A 20661-nucleotide genomic window follows, 5' to 3' on the forward strand; every position below is an offset into this window, starting at 1 on the left:
ATGTTCCTGTGTGCTGACTGTTGCGATGCTCCTTGGACAGCACTGATGTTCCTGTGTGCTGACTGTGGTTCTCTCTCTTCCTCTGTGGAGTGATGTTGTGTTACTCCATTCTTCCTCTTCATTCTCTTCCTCGACGCGGTCCGGTCTTCTTTCTTGCTTACTCATGCTAATCAGGCTTCTCCATGTAGCAGGCCCTCTACATGTCGTCCCCTTGGTCTTATCCATGTGGTAGGACACTGTCTTCCCCTGGCTTGTTGACTAGACCTGTCGTCGTATCTTCCTGTTACTTGATCACTTCTGTTGCCTTCAATCAGGATACCCGTCCTTGGTCAATTCCATCGTGACTCTCTTGTCTCGTCGGGTACCTTTGGCTCTACTGTTCCTCCTTCCTTTTCTTTATGGCGTCGTGCCCTTCCTTTCCATGTTCCTTCTTGCGACGTGGTCTGGTCGTCTTGCTGGCGTTGGCCTTCCCGACCAGTCTTCCCCAGGCAGCGTACACCTGTTTCTTTCTGGTCTGGGCATAGCTCTCCATGGTGTTCTTCTCTTCTCTGACTGGACCGTTTGTCGCGATCTTCTCTGTTGCTTCTTTTCTTTCCTTGGCGACCAGACTGGGTGGTCGGCTTTCATCTTCGGCATGAGTTGTCATGCTGTGCTATCTTCTTCGTGGTCGCTATTCACCATCACGGTGTTTTGGCGTTGGCGCGCTTTGTCTGCGCGGAGGAGGATTGCGTCACCGCTCCTGGTGCAACTCTGGTGCATGCTGCCATGCGTGCTGATGATGGCGCTCTGGTCGCTGCGAGACGTCGCTGTCTCTCTTGGGGACCTTTGTGCTCTGTCCCGTGGCATTGGCGTGTCGCTGTGCAGCGTCACTCTGGCGCTCTTGATTCCTGGCGCTCCTGGCACGTTCCGGCGCAGTGCGGCACGGTCCTGTCGTGCGGGTGTGGAGTTCTGGCACTCCTGTCGCGTTCTTGCACTTCGTGGCGTGTTCCTGCGTTTCTGGCGCGTTCCTGCGCTGTCTGCTGGTGCGTTCCTGCGCTTCTTGGTGTGTTCCTGCGCTGTCTCTTGCGCTGCTGTGTGTCTTCTGTGCACACCGTTGCCTTCTTCTTTGGGAGTGACCACCTGTCAGCAGGTGGTTCTCTCTCCGTCTCTGTGCATCAGTTGTGGGGGGGGGGGCTCTTATGCTGGCTGGCCTGTGTTTCCTTTGCCCGTTGTAGGCTTGCTTGTTTTCTCCTTCCCTTTTGCTTTCCAGCTACAGACAGTAGCACAGACGGCCACTAAATGGCAGTGTCGGGTAGCTTGTGGGACCTCCGTCCAGGGGCCCTTACTCGCTGCTAGTCCCAGCTGTCCCCCAGCCTGCTCCGGCGAGTTTCTCTGTTGACCTCTGCCCTCTGCTCGCAGCAGCCTCCCATTCACCTGCCGGAGTTTGCCCGCAGTGTCGAGGCACGGGCCGGCGCCGGGGATCACCTGCTGCGATAGGACACAATCTGGGTGCCTTCTCTGTGCTCCCTCACCCCGCTGCCACAGCCTGTGCGGCGGGGGAGGGGCACACACACACGAGGAACAGCCGCTTCAGTCCTAGGCAGTCACCGCAGGACAGCTTCTTGTTTGCGGTGAGTCTTTCTCTTTGATTATGCTGCGCAGGGGGGCTCGCACTGCTCTCACAGGCTGCGGGCCGGGTGCTGGTCCTCTCGCTCCTTCACCTTGCAGCACTTGAAAGCGGCAGCCGGCCTCAAGGCAGTCCGGCCCCGCGTGCCATGGGTTCTGCAGGGCCTAGTGCTTTCTCCGGCGGGGCAACGGTTCTCCTCATAGCGGGTAGGCTCCGCTTTACTTTCTTCGGCGCCCGGCAGTTTTCACACGCTCCCCGCCGCAGCAGCTTCAGCTGCACGCCGCGCGGCGGGGGTTGCTGTAGGCAGACCGCGGACTTCACCCCCAGGCAGGGGGCAGCTCACAATGTGCTCATGAGGTGCGGGGTCGGCTCCCGGTCACCTCCTCTGTCGTGTCGGCCCGGGGCTTAGCTCATGCCCGGCGGGCCTCTCGGCGCGTCGCGTTGCAGGGGGAGCCCTCTAGGCGGGCAGCTCTCTCCCGCTTTTCCCAGGATGCTTGGCAGTGGCACGCACGGGCTTCACTACCGACCTCATCGCCATTGTAAGGATGGGGCCCTAGGCCCGCATTATAGAAATAAGTGTGACATGGACACCAGCTTATGGATAGTAAATCTGGCCACGAGCACGTGCGCTCTGGGTCTTTTATTAACAGCGTCACCTGACCCAGTGACGTCTGTGGTGGGTGGGTGTTCAGTGTAGGGTTACACTTGGAAGCAACTAGACTGTGTCCTAGCAGGACACTACATCGACCACACCCAGATTTCTCATCTTGTCCACTGGTGACGGACACTCTCCTGCCTCCGTTGGCCACCAGGCTGTGTTCCAGATAGGAGGGTCTGCTATCCTCTTCTGTAGGGGTAACCCTGGTAATACCACTCACCCCCTCCCCTGTGATTGACTTGGTTTGCACCACTGTGACATGCTGCAACTTCAGACCACACTCCGGATATCAGCGACCTCAAACACCCACACCGTAGGCACCCCTTTATTGATCCACTGCACGTTTAGCGAGCACCTTATCTATCCTTTTGCACAAGGCAACATAGGACCATTCACCATCACGCTATGTATGAATGATATAATTATACTCAAGTGTACTGATGGACATTCATTTTCTTGACTTGTAGAGTCATCCCCTGATGAAGGGCTGCCAGAAAGCCCGAAATGCATTGGGACACGTGATATAATTTTGGTCGACATGAGGATGTACCATGTATTATAACCATGAAATGAAATGAGTTATACCATGCATTGAATGAAAAGAAATAAACACAGAAGTGAAGCAACCTTACATTCACTGGCTAATTGATTGTTGCAGAAACCCTAGTTAGGGTCCAGAAATGAAACACTAAGACTTGGTCTTTAAAGCAGTGCGCAGAGGAGTCTTCCCCTCTGATAGGGGAAGCCATAGTACATGCTGTAGAATGTCACAGTGGCGAACGTTCAGTGGTAAGCTCCCTGCGCAAGAGTGTGACTGAAGGTGTTCAGGACGACAGCTGTGGCTGGGGTCCTTTTTTGTACTTCCTTTTTTACCCCTGCATCTCCTGTGCTTCCAACAAGGGGAGGACTAGATACTCGTTTTCACACTGGCGACAGAGGACGGGATTCGAAAGCAGAGAAGTACCAGAGAAAGTGACCCCAACACGCTAATGAAGGATGTTTTATGGTGTCCTGCTATGGTACAGTGAGTACTGCAAGGAGAGTTTCCTTTTGCGTGTTGGGAAACATATGTGCTGAAAAGTGTTACGCGCATTACTAGATGTAACAGAGGAATGCTTGCTGAGGAGGAAAAAAAACACAGAATTCCTTACCTTCTGCTGGAGACTTTGATTGATCGTATTCTCCTAAGTACTGGCCACATTGTGCTCTTATCTCGGGCTGAGCAGTTTCGACTGCCGGCGCTGGGCGAGCAGCACTTGGGCTCTGAGGAAAGAGGTTAACGTCCTGGGTGCACTTTGCCATACGCGCTTCCTAGCTCTGCTGTGTGCACTTTTGAGAGGATTTTCAGGGTTAGGTGTCTGTTGAGGTGGCACTGTGTGGTTTTGCCTTCCTCTCTTCGTGTTGTATGAGGTGATTTTTGCCAGTTAGACACGGCTTTGAGACGATCGCCTTGCCTAGGTGTATGCTCCAGGGCCTGTGGACGCGTTTGGATGGTATTGGTGGTGTCCTTTTCGCCCCGCACTACTTCCTGGCAGTGGGCAGTGGAGAAGTATCCAAGGACAGTCACGCTGACTGGCACAGCTCTTGTCAACTGAGTTGAGCAGCTGTGACGCATACTCATCTTTTAGGTGTGTGGCGTTTTCAAAGCCCATCCCAATGCGCTACTACATGCCGGTCGCGCTGACTGGCACAGCTCCACAGTAAAATATATGGGGAAAAAAGCGCTAGTGCTGCCTAGTGGATATTAAACAGTTGCCGGTCACGCTGACTGGCAAAGCCTTCCTCTCCCTCAGGAGTACATCAGTTACCTCAGACACATTTTTGTCACCGCGGGAAAGAGAGACATTGCAGCAGTTTTCCTAAGCTCTAAATAATTTAGTGTGCAGACAACCTTCGGGGATATATCCAGCTGCTCAAGGAGGGCAGTTCCAGAGGAGACTTGTTGTATTTGTTGATTTGTGTAAAGAAAGGAGCCTCACAAAATTCAAAGAGCAGAGCATGAGAGGAGCTCTGCTACTCGCTGGAACAGATTATTAAGTGAATATCGCCACCTAGTGCTTATCGGGTGTTATTGTTCCCCTTCCTTCATTTCTCCATTTTTCCTCCCACTGTAGATGCTTTAATTCACATCCTGACATTATATCTCTGTCCTACATACACACTTGGCCAGACAAAAGTGTATTGTGTAAATTTTGTAGTGCAAGGTACTTTACATGTCTGACTGACATCCAGGGAAACATTGCAGGGCATCTGTCTCTCTGGAGTCAAATACTGTACCCTTTAGGTATCATGCAGAACGTCACACCACCGTCATTCTTTCAGACCACTCCAGGGGAGCCAGTTTTAAAGTGGAATAAGTGGGAAAAGGTTTTATAGAATTATGCAGTCGTATGTGGTCCTAACTTGGGACTTGAAAGGAAAGTGGCTTTACTGATGCACCATCTGGGGGCTGAAGGGCAGGAGGTATTAGAACATCTTCCTGATTTGAATGCCAATGACGCAAGAGGGTTGAATGAATATGAAATGAATCTGAAGAAATTAGACACCCATTTTTTGCCAAAAATAAGCACCATAATGGAAAGATACCATTTTGGAAAGAGAGGGCAGAAGGAGGTAAAAACAGTAGAGGAATTTGTCTCTGAGCTGCGTAAGTTGCTGGCTACATGCAAGTTTGGGGGAGCTTGTGAGGAGCGGATACGTGATCAATTTCTCTTAACATGTATTATTGAACATATACGTGAGGAGTTGTGGTTAAAAGATGACCTGCCCCTTGGGGAGGTGCTTATCGTGGCGAAATAAGTGAAGCACATGATGGAATGTGTGAATGAAATTAAGCAGGATAGCGAGGGTAAAGACAAAGCGAGTGAAGTCTCTGTTGAAAGGGAAAATGTGCTTGAAGTCAGAGGGCTAAAAAAGGAACAAAAAGAGAATAAGGGGAGTTGGAGTTTCAAAGGAAACTGTTACAACTGTGACAAAGCGGGTCACTTGGCAAATAACAAAGAGTGCCCCGCCCTAAAAGCCACATGCACTAAGTGTGGTAGGAGGGGACACCTCAGATAATGCTGCAGGAGCAATGCTAATTACAGGAAACATAACAGGGTTGACTCTACCCGTGTCTGTGACAAAATTGTGTTACAGGTTCAGGGTGAGTCAGTGAGCATTCCTAAGGATTTTATAGCTGTGGAAGAGACAAAAATTGAAGCAATGTTTGATTCTTGTTCCAAACTGACAATTATATCTGCAGAAGAATTTGGGAAAGTGTCTAAAGGAAAATTGAGCCTGCAGAGAATGGATGTAAGACCGGGAGGTTATGGTGGGCAACCCACACAGATGAAGGGTTGCTTCTGGGGTACCGTAGGCTATAGGGACAGGCTAGCGGTAGAAAAGATTTAGATATCCAAGAAAGGGGATAACATCCTGGGGTGGCAAGCCCAAAAAGACTTAGGTATCTACCTGAATCCCAACAAGAATCCCCAGACATTAGTACAAGAAGTGGGTAAAAGTCTTGAAGGGATTGAGGAAGAGTTCAAGGAGGTCTTCACAGAGAAATTAGGATGCCTCAAACACTATGCCCACAGCTTAAAACTTAAAAAGAACTCTAAGCCTGCCCAGCCAAGGTTAGGAATCTTCCCATATCGATACAGGAGGCTGTGAGGGAGGAGTTGGAGAAGTTGTGCAGGTTGGGGGTGATTGAACCAGTAGAGGCCACTAAGTGGTTGGCACCCATTGTTGCAGCCAGGAAGGGGAATGGGACAGTGCGCTTATGCATTGATCTAAGAGCATTAAACAAGGAGGTCATTGTTGATCAATCTCCCCTGCCGAACATTTCGCAAATGAGCAGATTAGCGGGGGCAAAGGTGTTCACCACACTTGATCTAAGTTCTGCCTACTACCAAGTCAGGCTCAACACCCGATTCACAGGAACTCACAGCATTCAATACGCCCATGGGGGAATACAAATTCAAGCGTATGCCATTTGGACTAGTGTCCGCTGCGGCGGTTTTCCAAAGGATCATGAGCAACCTTCTTAAGGGCATTCCTGGGGTTATGTGCTACCAGGATGAAGTTCTGATCTTCGGAGAAGATGGCACACAACACAAACTCAGGATCAGACAGGTTCTGGAGTGATTCAAAGAACAAGGACTCACAGTGAAGAAGGAAAAGTGCAAGATTTGGTTTGCGGAGATAGAGTTCCTAGGCCACAAGGTTACAATGGAGGGCATTTGGCCAAAAGCAGGTCTGCAAAACATAATTCTCAACCTTGCACCACCCGAAAGCAAAGATGAAATCAAGTCATTCATGGGGATGGTGGAATTCTACAGAACTTTGCCAGAAACACATATACCATGCGCAACCTACTCAGGAAAGGGGTGGCATTTGACTGGAGTGTGGCATGCCAGGAGGAGTTTGAGGATACTAAAAAAGCATTAGCTGCAGCCCCTGACCTCAAATCTTTTATACCAGGCAGGAAGACTGTGCTGACCACCAACGCCAGTTCCAAGGGACTAGGAGCAGTCCTGGAGAAGGTAGGGAAGAAACAATAGCGTTTGCATCGCGCTCGTTACGCAAGGCAGAGTTCAATTACTCAGTAATCGAGAAAGAAGCTTTAGCAGCACATTGGGCCATAAACAAATTCAGAGACTTTGTTTGGGGAATTAAGTTCAACCTGAGAGCTGATCACAAGCCCCTGGTCGAAGTCTTCAGCAAGAAAGGGCTAGACTCTATCTCAAGCAGAATCAGACGATGGGTTGTGAGCCTCCAAGAGTACACTTTTGAGGTCGAATACGTACCAGGGGTGACGATTTTTGCAGCTGACTATCTCTCACGCCTGGTGAGTGCAGATTGTGATGAAGCAGTCGACATGGAGGAGGATATTGAGGCAGATAAAGAGATGCAGGTGGAGAACGTGTGCGTCATCACCCAAGGAGCCATTGAAGAAGAACCCTGGAAGGAAGCCTTAAGAGCTCCTACAGAGAGTTTGCGAGAAGATGAAGAGTGGTTGGACGGACCAAGACAAGCGGGAAGAGACTCTTAGACCGTTCTGGATGGTCAGAAATTAACTATCCTGCACTGAAGATTGTCTTTTCAGGGGTACAAAGTTGGTCCCTCCCGAGACTTTGAGAGAGAGTTTAGTCAACTTGGTCCTTAAGGGGCATTTGGGAGTTACCAAAACCAGACAAAGGTTGCGGCTAGACTACTAGTGGCCGAGCATGGATCTGTAAATCAAGAGGAAAATAAGAGACTGTATGCCATGCTCCGCCAGTGACAAGGTTTTAAAACAGCACACAGCTTCCATGCACTGTAGGTCTCCCCCTGTGGGTCCATGGATGGATGTGGCATTAGACATTGTGGGTCCCTTGACCGGGGAACATCGCACACCTTACATTCTGATACTCATAGATCTTTACTCCAGGTGGCCAGAAGTTAAATTTGTGTCTGAGATCACCACGAGGGCTGTCATAGACTTTTTGCTAGTAGTGTTTATCAGGGAAGGTTTGCCAAGTAGCTTATTGACGGATAATGGGGTGCTACTCTGCTCAAAAGAAATGAGAGAATTCTTAGAGTGCAACGGAATGGGACACAAGCGGTGTGTACTTTATCACCCAGAGACTAATGGGATGGTCGAGCGATTCAACAAGACCATCAAGGAGGGTATCCAACTAGCAAGGGTGAGTGGGTTGTGTTGAAATGATGAGGTCTTGAAACGTCTTGAAGCCTACAGGCTGACCCCTCATCAAACTACAGGCATGACACTATTCGAATTGCTCGAAGCTAGAAAACCCAACTCAAGGTTAGTACCAGGGTGGATGAAGTGGTATAAAGGTTGGACAGGCCACTCTAAAGAGTCACAGTGGTGAGACAGAGAACATAAAGCCATGAATGATAGAAAGACAAGGTTTGATAGACTACATGCTGTCAAAGATGTGAGATTCCAGGTCGGGGATCTGGTCAAAATCAAAGCACCCACTGGCAGAGCAAATGATTACGAGTTCACTGAGCCTAACAAGATTGTAAAGTTATTCAAGAATGCAGTCAAGACACAAGAAGGGAAGATTTGGAATTTGGGGAGAGTGGTAAGGCACACTGCTCCCACTGTAGACACCAACAACACCCTAGGGAGTGGGAGTGGAACCCAGATTAAGGGCAGTACGTCTGAGCCAGGTTGTTCAAGACAGGCCAGTCTATTTCCCAGGATAAGGTACAGGAAAGTTTGCCTCCCGAGGTATTTGGATCACTACGTTGAAAAATAAATATTGTTATCCGTTCTCTTTCCTCATGTTCACTATGTTCTTTCAATGTGTAAAGGAGGGGGATGTGTGGTATCCTCTTTTGTAGGGGGAACCCTGGTAATACCACTCACCCCCTCCCCTGTGGTTGATTTGGTTGGCACCACTGTGACATGCTGTAGAATGTCACAGTGGCGAACGTTCCGTAGTGAGCTCCTTGCGTGGAGTGTGACTGAAGGTGTTCAGGATGACAGCTGTGGCTGGGGTCCTTTCTTGTACTTCGTGAAATAAACTTCATCCTTTTTTATCCCTGCGTCTCCTGTGCTTCCAACAAGGGGGAGGACTAGATATTCGTTTTCACAGAGGGCCATTGCCAAACTCCATGACTTCGGTCTTCTGTGTATTTAGTATCAAATTGTTGTTGTGCATCCATTGTATGATGCGACCAAGACAACTATGAAACCTTGCCGACGGCACCTCTTCTAACAGTAGATATTGAAACTATAATTTGAGTGTTGTTGGCATAAGACACAAGAGAGAAGCCACATTTTCTAACTAGATTGGCCAATGGCGTCACATAAATATTGAAAAAGTTGGGTGAAAGCGCCGACTCTTGTGGGACTCCACAGGGGACATGTAATGTGTCCGATTTAAGATTGTCCCAGCAAACCGTATGTTCTCTGTTTGCCAGGAAATAAGAAAGAAGAGCCAACGCCTTATCCTTGATCCCACTTGCGTTCAGCCATTGCATGAGAATTAGATGATTCACAGAATCAAACGCGGCTGACAGGTCAAGTAGGATCAGGATCGCCCTTCCACCACTATCAATTTGCATGCGAAGTTCTTCCGTGGCCACAACCAATGCGGACTCTGTAAACTGGTCTGCACAGAAGCCATGTTGTGAGGTATCCGGAGTATTATTGGAGATAAGATAGTCATTTAATTCCTGATTAATGGCTTTCTCCAAAACCTTGGCCGCCAAAGGAGGCAGGAGATAGGTCTATAGCTCTTGACATCCCTAGGGTCCATAGAGGGCTTTTTTAGAATGGGCCTAATACAGACTTTCTTCCATACTCTAGGAAAATCTCCAGATCCTACCACGGTGTTTAATAAGGGGGTCAGGAGAGAGCGTGTTAGTCTGGAGACCTCATGAATTATATTCAGTGGACAGGGATCCTCTGGTGAGCCAGACTTGATAGACAGTAAGAGATCATTTACTGAATCCTGAGTAACTAGGGAGAAACTAGATAAATGGTTAGGAGTTGCTGACCCCTCCTCACTGTCCTGAATGACTGGAATTTGGGGGGCAGAATCCAGTCCCTCCAATTCGTTGTATATTCTTTATGCTTTTGACTGAAAGAACCCTGTCATTTAGTCACATTGATTTTAGTCGGGATAAAACAGGTCTCCTTGTTGAAGCTTAGAAAGAGAGGTAACAGTCTTAAAGAGTTCTCTGGTAGAATTATTTGCCTTCTCAATCTTGCCAGTATAAAACTCTGTTTTACCTCTACAGATACCTTCTTTATAATTTGTAAGACACTTATTATAGCTAAGTTTGCCTTCTGTAGTATAATGCAACCTTCATTCGCGTTCTGCATTTTGATTTCAGGTCTTTCAGCTCTGCAGTATACCAAGGGGCTGTAGGTTTATGTCTAAGTTGGGAACACTGATCTTAGAGGGGCAAATTGGACAATTGCTTCTCTAATCCAATTGTCGTAATTAACTGCATCTAAATTAGAATTAACAGTAGGCAAAGGAAATGTAAATGTACAGGAATTTATATAGCGCAAATCACCAAGCAGTTTCTAAGCGCTTGCTTAGGGAACCCGTCCTGGTATTCCCCTGTGAGATAACCCCGGCAGGGTATCCGCAAGGTGAAAGCCAGGCATCCCGCCGCGAGGGGCCATTGTGGAGATTAAGCAAGCTATTGCCCAGAGTTGCAGAGTGTGAGCCCGTAAATCAAGTAGGCACCGGAGCGAGAATTGTCGAGTCCATGGACATTTTAGGACTCAAGACCCTGCCGAGCCGGGAATTGAACCCTGGTCCCAGGCTGACCTCTGCTTCCAGGCCTGCCTCCTCTAACCAGTGAGCCACACTTCTCCACTAACAGGAACAGTGTTAGTTAGCCTCTCAGTGAAGATCTCATGATTAAAATGATGCCAGGACCGTGCAAAAGTTGAAGGTGGACATTTTGCAGGGGAGTGAGGAGTAGTTTCAACCAGGAAATTGAAGGAAGATAGCCATATGGTCTGTCCAAGTCAGTGGCAGAATCTTATCAATCTGAATAGCAGGATAATTAGTAAAAAATTCCATACAATGTGCGTAATGCATTATGAGTGGGGCCAATCACTCGCCCCCGACTCGGCCCTACCTTAAATACTGGGACATTTCTTTAAATAACCCAAACACTACCCAAAAACCGGGACATTTCTTCAATTTGGAGAAAAGTGTCAGGACACATCTCCAAAAACCGGGACCGTCCGGGGAAATCCGGGACGTCTGGTCACCCTAGCCTGGTCCATGTTTACCACTTAGCCAGCTTTTAAAACCTGACACAGGTAAACACTCCTGTATACTCCTCCCAGTTCACTGCTATGGTCTAATCTGTCTTCCAATTTGATGCTCCACTTACCCTTCTTGCCACCCATGTCCTTCACCAAACCCTGCGGCATCATTTCAACTCACTTTGGTCTCTGACATTATGCGTGTTCTCACGCTCATGCTTATTGCTACAGTCTTGTCCAGCAGGCTTCTTCACTCGCCTGTGTGCCGGGCCATATCTCTCTCCTCCATCGATTTTATGAATGTCCAGTCACTCAGGGGGATTCTTCTCATAACAAGGTGGTGGTACAGGCTGATGGTGGTGAATGGAGGTGCATTACACTTACAGCGGGGTCCCAGCATGCTTTGAGTTCAGGCACAGGTGAAGAGCGTTCGTTGTGAATTGCAGTATACTGTTGCTATGACAACAGTAAAAGGCAAGTAAGAGGCACTTTTGCTTCCGCCCCAAACCTACTCCTCCCCCATGCCCCCCAAAAAACAACAACAAAAAGCTTTCTGAGGCTGTTTTCACGCCCCCTTTTTGGACGTTGGCACTGCAAGGCCTCTAAAAACAAGTGGAAATCCACTGTTTACAGTCGTTTTCAGCCTGCTTCCCGTGTGACATCGGCTTCTCACCGGGTGACCGTGTGACGGGAGCAGATATCGTGTGTCACACGGTGGCACTGCGTGAGTGGGCAGGTCTGTATTTTTATTATGCAGAACCCCATATAAGGACAGTTTGACCTCAATCTTGAAACATTTATTCATTTGTGTTCGGATTCCCATACTGACCAGATTGTTATTAAATGGTGTACGTCCTAAGAGGGCATTTACCACATGCAAGCTAATTTCTGAAAGCAACCCTAGGACCACCCCTAGCTTTCCTTGTGCATCAGCCAACATTGAATGCTGAATTGGGACCATTATTTAATTACTGCACCGTGTTAATACCCTTTCCTTGGTTAACGTTACACAGAACTGCTGGAAAAAAACAAATCACACTGCCCAAATTCCTGAAAATGGTTTCAGCATCGTACAATAAATGTCTTTTAAGCATCTGAAAGACAAACGTCCCCTCTGTGTACCCGAGCCCCACAAGAGATATTGGTAGAAGAGAACGCTTCAATCACAGCAGACTTCATTGGCAAAGGGACAAGAAGGCAGGGAAGCGCACACGCGAATCATCCACGCAAAGCGACTCGGACGCATCTAAATGTTTACATTTGCAGGGTCTGCACGCTGTCGATACTAGCTGCCCACAGCCCTATACAATTGAGAACATGGTCAAGGACATAACCTCTGAAGAGTCACTAAAATAAACACAGGGTAAGTCAGCGTTGACAGGGTCTGCTGGCCTATGTCTGTTCAAAACATGAGTGCAAGGAACAGCATATACACATCCATTTATATGGACAGTATTAGCAAGTTGGAGCTTACCGTGCGGCTTTATGATCGGTAACAAATCCGTGCAGACATCCCTGGTAGCAAAAAAGTTGGTTTTCAAAGTAACTTCCGCTTGAATATGAAATGGTGTAGGATCAGCGACTTTTGAACGGTTAAGAAGAGGAAAGAAGAAAGAATTAGTTGGAGTTCTAAATAAAGGCGTATTTATACAGAGTTAATAATGTACATCATTGCTGTTGGGAACAGTCAAAGAGTTTATCTGTACACTGTGTTGCAGCCGGAAAATCTACATAATCAACAATAAACAATTTAAGTTCTTTGAGACTAATGGCACACGCACAAACACTAACTGTTGAAATTCTTGATCATGGATAGTTCTGCAAAAACAGTCTCTGCTCCACTGCCACCGTCTGCTGCATCTGTTCTGCACAGCAGGGTGGTACTTCATTCCGCTTCATCTCAATGCAAACAAGCATTGGCATAGCCAATATGTCTCGCTTTTGGGACCTTATAAGTGTTTGGCCATGCAACAATTGATGTTGTTGCACCAAGGATATTGTGCTGCATAACTAAATACTTATAAGGTCCCAAAGACGAGACCTATTGGCTATGCCAATGCTGGTTTACAATTACTGCTCCTCTGAATTCCTGTTACTTATCTGTTTTAATATGAAAGTGAAATTACCATACATTGACATCTCTTCCACCCCAGACTGCCTGTTCGCTGCGTTTTTCTGTGATAGTGACAGGGGTCTCTGTTCATTATTGCCAGCCTTGCCCAAACATTTTCTTGTGCTCTTTGTAAAGTATCCCTTCTCTGTCACTTTGTCTCAGGTGGACAGGCCCACTAAATCCGTGTCCTGGAGAACTACACCTTAAAGTTGCCACTTTGCTACCTGTTTTTTTCTTTTCCCCCACAAAATCTGGAATGAAGCAGATAAAATTCTGCGCCATCCTTGCTCCACCATGTCCCTAGCATGACATTATTTTATATTTAAAGCTTTTTTTAAAGCATGCATAATGCCATTGTCTATGGCAGAGTGCTTTATATCAAATAAATCTTGCATGGAAATATTTTAGGTTAATATCGGTATGGGTAATAGTCGTCAAGTCAAAAAGTTTATTGTATACGATTACTTAAAATCATTACAATTTACACTTTAAAAAAGTATTAAACTTAATCTTCCATAAAATATCATCGACAATGAGCTTGGCAGTATTACAATATTAATAACATTAATAAAGCTCATAAAATATTGGGTAACTGGTTAAACAATCTCCAAAAGTTCTATTCTTCACAACTTTCCCAGGAGCTCCAATGACCAAAATTATCCAAAAGATAAATTATTTAAGGTAAAATGACCATATAAAATGCCAAACTTTCCGGTAGACTTTGGTCAGCCACTGTTTCTCTGTATTGTTCCTGTTTTCTTGTGGAATAGGATCCCAGTCCTTGTTCTACTTGAGTTAGTGAAGGAGAGCTGTATTTGTAGTCCCTGCCGTCCTTGTTCATGCTTTATCAATCTCCTCTAAATCGGCTTGCCTTAATAGTTCTCTTACTTTTGCCAGATATTTTACCTCCCAGCACGCCAACATTATAGAGTAGCCTTCCAACCAACGTATCACAGCTTGCCTGCACGTGCGAATCTTTAATTAGTTAAAAATCAGTTTTAAAAGCCCCCTCCTTAGTTCCTTAACTGCGGGGCAAGCACAAAGAAGGTGAGTGAATGTTTCGTTACAATACCCGCATAATCGACAGTGTGCCACTTGTTGGTTGCTTTTCCAGGACGGTTGTATATCTTTTGAATCATGCAGGCCCAAACGGTAATTGGTGAAACTTTTTTTTAGTTCCACACTAAAATGAGTTACTAAGTAGGCCTGTGGCTTTGTTGATATGTAGGAGTTAATCACAGTCCACCCATGTCTACGTTTCGACGTTGTAATTTTATCTCCTAAGAAGGACTTCTTCTTTGCCGTCTTATTTGCCAATTCGCCAAACGCTGCCCGATCCATCTGGCTGTCCCATGTCATTTGTATGTCAAGTTCCGCCAATGATTTTCTCAGATAGGCTCCCCACGAGTGTGGAATGTCCTGATCCATCTGGATTTTGATTTCTTTCCAGCATAGATTGTTCAATGTCCCCAGTTCAGATGCACAGAATTTGTGGCATAATTTCACGAAGCCGCTCATGCTTCGGATTTTCTGATTTTGAAGGCCAAATTCCAGCTGCCACCAAGCGCTCCTATTCCATGACCTAGCAGTCTCCACCCTTCAAAAGAGGAGAGCGTTCCAGCCCATCACAACACACCCCGCTCTCTTGAAATTCCTTACTCATGGTGACACCCCTTTATATTAATCTTCCGCTTGAATGGGAAGATACACCATATTCGCTCCTTGAGAGAGGCCCACCAACTATTGAATATCCCAACTGATGCTCCAAAAGACTCCCACTCTCCCGCCAAAACAGGCAGAGATCCAGGAGCCCACAGGCGATGGCCCACCTCTGCCCTGATCCAGAGACAATCAATAAAGAGAGGAATGCAGTACTGGACTCCCTTGACGAGGACGCCAGTGGGCCGGGGTACTGGGGGCGAGCCACTCCAGCTAGCAATCGACCACAAGCAACACTTAACCTCCCCTGAGTTCTTGTCTTTCTACAGTCTATAAGGGCAGTGGTCTGGAGCGGATGGGGATTGAGGGCCTCTTTCACCCCCCTCTCATGGGTCTAACCACCCAGGACATCTGTTTATCTCTGTTATGCTTTTTGTTTGTTAACTTAATTGGGGTTTGTATGGCCCTCCCACACCTCGGAGTTCCCCCGGAATAAGATTCTTGTGTGTCTAGCCACTCAACTTCATCCCCTAGGCAGCCCACACAGGGGTCTCCATTTCTCAGATGACTCACTCCTTCAAACAGTGCACTCAATTAGAACCTTTTACGAACCCCCTTGATGACACCTAATCTTAAAATCATCACCATAAACGTAAAAGGGCTCAACAACCCAGTTAAGAGATGCGCCATCCTCTTAACTAGAGCACTCGGGCGCCCATATTTGTCTCCTCCCCGGAGGCACGCACAGACTCCGCTCTAGGGCGTTCCCTCATCAGCTATTTTCCTCTCAGTCCTCCAAGTCTGCTGGGGTTGCCCTTTTAGAATATACCACCTTTCCCGGCAAGATTTGCCTCAAACAGTCAGAGATCAGAGGCAGGTTATTGGCCCATTTCTTTACAGTGGGCCCCCACATCTTAACGATAGGTTCGATCTAATCCACAAACGAAGGACAAGAACAATTCCTTGAGAAGGCGGTGTCCGAGTTTACTCAGTCAAATGACCGAAGGTTACTGTTAGGGGGAGACTTAAACCTGGCTTTCAGCAACACTATTGACAGATCCGCCAAATGTCAGGGCCAAACTAGGGCACTCACAAAGGAGGGGGTGAAGTTGCTGTAGGAGGTAGGATTGATGGACATATTGAGAAACTTACACCCCACAGACAGGGAGTACACATTTTACTATAATTCTCACAAAACATATGTAAGAATCAATTACTTCCTAGGCACTCAGAACATGGTAACCCATAATCAACAAGCTGACATACTGCCCTGCATGCTGTGGAATCACTCTGCGGTGACGGTAGAATTTTCTCTCCCCTTTTCTTGCCCCCCATCTAGATCTTGCCACCTTAGAGATATACTGCTGCACCATCCAGTGGTAATTCAACAGGTCTTGCAAGCATTGTGGGATTTTCTGGATATAAACGATACTCCTGAGACCCCTATTACCATTATATGGGCCACTTTGAAGGCGGTGTTAAGGGGGAGAATTTATAGCGATAGCCGGGCCGAAAATAAGACACATAGGGACAAGAGAGAATCACTCACAAGACAGGTTCAGGAGTTGGAACGTATACACCAACAAACCAGTGCTCCATGGATCTGGCGGCAGCTAGAGGCAGCTAGATCTCAGTTGTCTGCCATGGATCTTGACAGGGTGGTGTAGTAGTATTTTATTGATTGATCATTTAAAATCATTACCAAAATAATTGCGAAATTATGGACATTTCAATTAAGATACCTCATTAAAATGGTTTTTAAATAACAGTAAACCTTTAAAATTATACAAACGCGTTATAAAACTCTTTTATATTTCGCTAGTTCCTATGTTTAAAAGATTGGCAGAGCACAGTAAGTTTAAAGATTAAGATTATATCATTCTAATTTTTTCCATGCAACTTTAAACAAGCATTTACAATGCAATGGTTTCGCCTTTGGAGTACTCTAAAGTACCCCACTCCAGTCCACCCCAACCAACCCCACTCATTCTACCCCACTCCAATCTAACCATCTCTACCCACACTCCAATCAGCCCCAATCTACCCCACAGCGCCAACAGAGAAGCCTTGGAATGCTCGCCTCAAACTAGCATTGAAAGTCAAGTGCTAAATGAGTACTTAGCTCAGTTACTCAGGAACCATAGTAGATCGGGTCTCAGGACATCAGGCATAAAATGCCTCAACCGCAAAAAATGGGGCCAGTAACTCCTGCTTACCCAGTGGCCCTATGAGCGGTGTTGTGACAGATGCCAAACTGCATCTCACCCATCAGTAGCCTCTAATCAGACCTCTTCCGCTGTACGATACAGCGTCCGACAGTACTTTGAAGAAGGCTACATGGGTATTCAGACAAATGGCTTACCACATCAAACAGTCTACTTCAAGGTCTATATAAATCCCACGAAAGTATGCACTGCTGCGCTAGTCTAATGTCTTCAAATGACAATCCAAGAGCTATGTATGTTCTAATCAAATGTTATGCAACACACGCAGGGAGGTTTACTGTACATTCACATCATCACGACTAACACCATAGCACAACCAGCGATTCTGAAGAGACAAAGCAACTAGTGAAAGAATACTAGAGTCACGGCAGTGGCACAGTATGGTTAGTATAGCTAGGCTGTGTGTGGGAGTAAATCGAGGCTGGGTGATTATATTTTTATGGATATAGATTAATGTAATGAGCCCAAGTTCGCCTCCCATTAAGTACTCTACCCGATAATAAACACAGCTTTATTTGACCACCACAGTATATAGGTTCCTTAATTACACAAAAACCTTGTTGTTTACATTGATTCCCCAAGCACAAGCTTTTAAATGTGCAGCTGCTGTTAAGGTAGCAAAGCCTAGACTACAAGTAACTCGGACTTCCATGCCACTTCCGACAAAGCTCGGCAACGACTACAGTTTAGATGTCTCCAAAATGCAGTGAGCCACTGAAAAAAAAATATTAAACTAAATCACTGGCTCTCTGTACAGTACTCCTTAAGGCAACAGTCTAGTACCATCTAAGTCTCTGAGGTAACTGCATCTCTGTGCTGGTTATAGGTTTAAAATAGTATAGCCATAATAATGCGCCTCTAAGGAGTAGAGCACCCCGCATTTCCCAACGCAATAGAAACACTGCCTTCTGTGTGGTGTCAGAAACCTTCCCTCGGTATACGGTGCCAACCACCACGGAGTACTAATGTATCGGCACCGTACATTCCAAAACACACTCCTGAGTTTACAGTGCTCTTTATAGTCAGTGTGCATGCACACCTACAAGTGTCTTTTAGCCTCCCACAGGGAACCGAGCCCAACAAGAGCACGGCGCCATTCAGGCCAGCACCTGTGGGCACCCCGGTAGACCACCAATACCCAGCACCATTCTTCAGAGTACTCACACGGCGAGTATAATGTAACGACAGAATTGACACTGCACCAGTGCATTACTCATTGCATTTCAGAACATAGTGTGTATTAATTTTCACTTGGGAACCACCACCTTCGACAGTGCCCGCTGAAGTCCTCAGCCAGGCTGGAGTATGCAAGCACCTGCGTCCTTGCACCTTCTGGCAGTAGTAGCTTAGGAGCCCCCGCTCCCCCCAGGCCGTACCTGCATAGAAGCGGATGAGGCAGGCGATGTCGGGCTCCAGCCCCTCGTCCTGCAGCCGGCTCTGCTGGCGGAAGCCCAGGCGCTGCAGGTAGCGGCTCTGCAGATGCAGGGGCCGCTCGTGCGGCCGCAGGCGGCGGGCCGGCTCCCCGTGCAGTTGCACGTACAGGGCGGGCGGCTCCCCTCCGGGGGCGGCATCCGGGCACAGCTCTTCGGAGGACGAGGAGGCGCTGCCCCCGCCGGGGCACGGCACACGCAGGGCTCCCGGGGCCCCCGAGCGGCCCGCCGGCGGCAGCAGGCGCCGCGCCAGCTCCACGGCCGTGGTGCTGAGGGTGCAGAGCACGGGTCGCGGGGGCGCGGAGGCCCGGGGCCAGGGGGACACGTGCAGGCAGCTGCGGCCCCGCTCCGCCCGCACTCACTTCCTTTTGTCAGCCATATACCCCATTAGGATTCTCCTTGATGGTGGTACTTCTCCCATTTGTTTATTTAAGCTGGTGGAAGGGCACTTTTTTATTTTTTATTTAGTGCATTTATATAAAGCGCGGACATTACCCGAAGGTGTCAGAGCGCTGAACAATAGAGCCAGTTACGTCACAAGAGAACGTGTAAACACAATACAACATTAAAAACTACAAATGAAGGTTACATAAACACAAAATCCAACAAAGCACGCAGAAAAGAGGAATGTACAGGAAAAGGAATACTTAACTCGAAGTAGGATAGACAGTCTAGATAGCCCATACTGGACAATGTGTTCGTCAGAGAAATGTCAACTAAAGTTCGTCCTCCTTCCTTCACAAATACAGCAGTCGTCCGAAGCGCAACGCTGCCGCCACGGAACCGCCACAACTCCTAGTGCCTTATGCGCCTGCAGCCCCTACGCGTATACAGCCCGGCTTACATGTATTATAAGTCCGTAATTAGCTCAATTTAGATCACCCGCCTGTTGTGCCCCCCCCCAATTTTGCAAGTCAGCCGGCAGAAGGCGGTTCTAAGGCAATGTTTACATACCATAGAAGCACGTGCGGAATGAACAACCAATGAGCGCTTCGATATATTGTGCAGCGTACTAGGATTGGACGAAGTGTGGCCAGCGTTCCAATCCCAGGTCACCGTACATATTACCAGCCCCTCCGATTTCCAGAACACGATCAGGCATGGCATTGGCTATTATGCGACCCGGAAGTGCTGTCTTTACAGACAACGGACATTGTGCTGAATGTACGTGCGGTCCGTGTAAAAGTGGTGGCCATGTGGTTATCTTAGTGAAAAAGATCCGTCCATTTGATAGAAGGAATATTTCAGCGGAGCCAAAATGAAGCTGGTCAGCAAGGACATCGAGAAAGACAATACCGGGTGAGGGATTTTGTCCATAGAACCCTAAAAGATGCAAATGTCGAAAGTGTTGTCAGTCACCTTCTCCACTGGAGTGCAGTTTGGCACAGTGAATGGTGTTAGTCGATTATTATACTTCCAGCACGTCAGTCGATTATTATACTTCCAGCACGTCTGCCAGACTTCCTATCCGAGGCTTTCTCATTACTGGCATGATGTGCACAGCTGCCACGTTGTCTTGATTTCAGTGTGCTCATATATGGCATTTCAGTGTCTGATGCATAGGCATAGCTGACACGTTTCGAGTTTGCTTATGTGTGACATTTTCATATTTTCCCCGCTCATACATCGCGTCATAAAGGGGGCGGGGTGGTGCCTTTGCAGAACAAGTCAGGTCCTGGGCCGGCAGCCAATCTCAGCGCGGCCCGGGGAATGACGTCACGGGGCCCCGGGCCGGCAGCCAATCACAGCGCGGCCCGGGGAATGACGTCACGGGGGTGTCCCGGGCCGGCAGCCAATCACAGCGCGGCCCGGGACACACGGCAACAAGGGGCGGGACTTAAAAAAAGACCCCAAACGCCCCCGAATCGCGTTTTCACGGGAAAGCGTGATTGACAGCCAATCTCTTCCAATGGCTAGCCTCCATTTATGGAGCTAGCCAATGGAAGACAAAAGCGGAACCAAAGCCCCATATCTAGGACATAAGATTTCGCCCTGGGCGGAGCAACTGCTATGCAGTTGCAACGGCCAGGGCGAAACCTAAAAATTTGTAAAAGCAGAATTAATGAGTACATCGTCCGGGCAAATACAGTGAAGCAGTGCTTGTCTACAAGTCCTTATCGCTCTTTCATTAAAAAGCCTTTTTAATAGAGTTAGTCTTTCATTTTTCAGTTCTGGACAAAGGCACAGAAGATGTATAATATTTTCCTCTCCAGCTTTGTACAACCGACATAATTTGTTA

At 47.6% G+C, this 20661-nt stretch overlaps 1 protein-coding gene across 1 annotated transcript in view; it reads right to left on the reverse strand.

Annotated features, from left to right (window-relative positions):
• Positions 1–20661, reverse strand: part of LOC144771539 (carbonyl reductase [NADPH] 1-like) — a 64619-nt gene that overhangs the window by 13453 nt on the left and 30505 nt on the right. The window contains exon 2 of the mRNA XM_078655943.1: positions 12470–12577. Coding sequence (XP_078512069.1) covers positions 12470–12577 — 108 coding nt within the window. The remainder of the gene's footprint in view (positions 1–12469; positions 12578–20661) is intronic.

This window comes from Lissotriton helveticus, chromosome 8, assembly GCF_964261635.1.
Source record: "Lissotriton helveticus chromosome 8, aLisHel1.1, whole genome shotgun sequence".
Taxonomy (NCBI): Eukaryota; Metazoa; Chordata; class Amphibia; order Caudata; family Salamandridae; genus Lissotriton; species Lissotriton helveticus.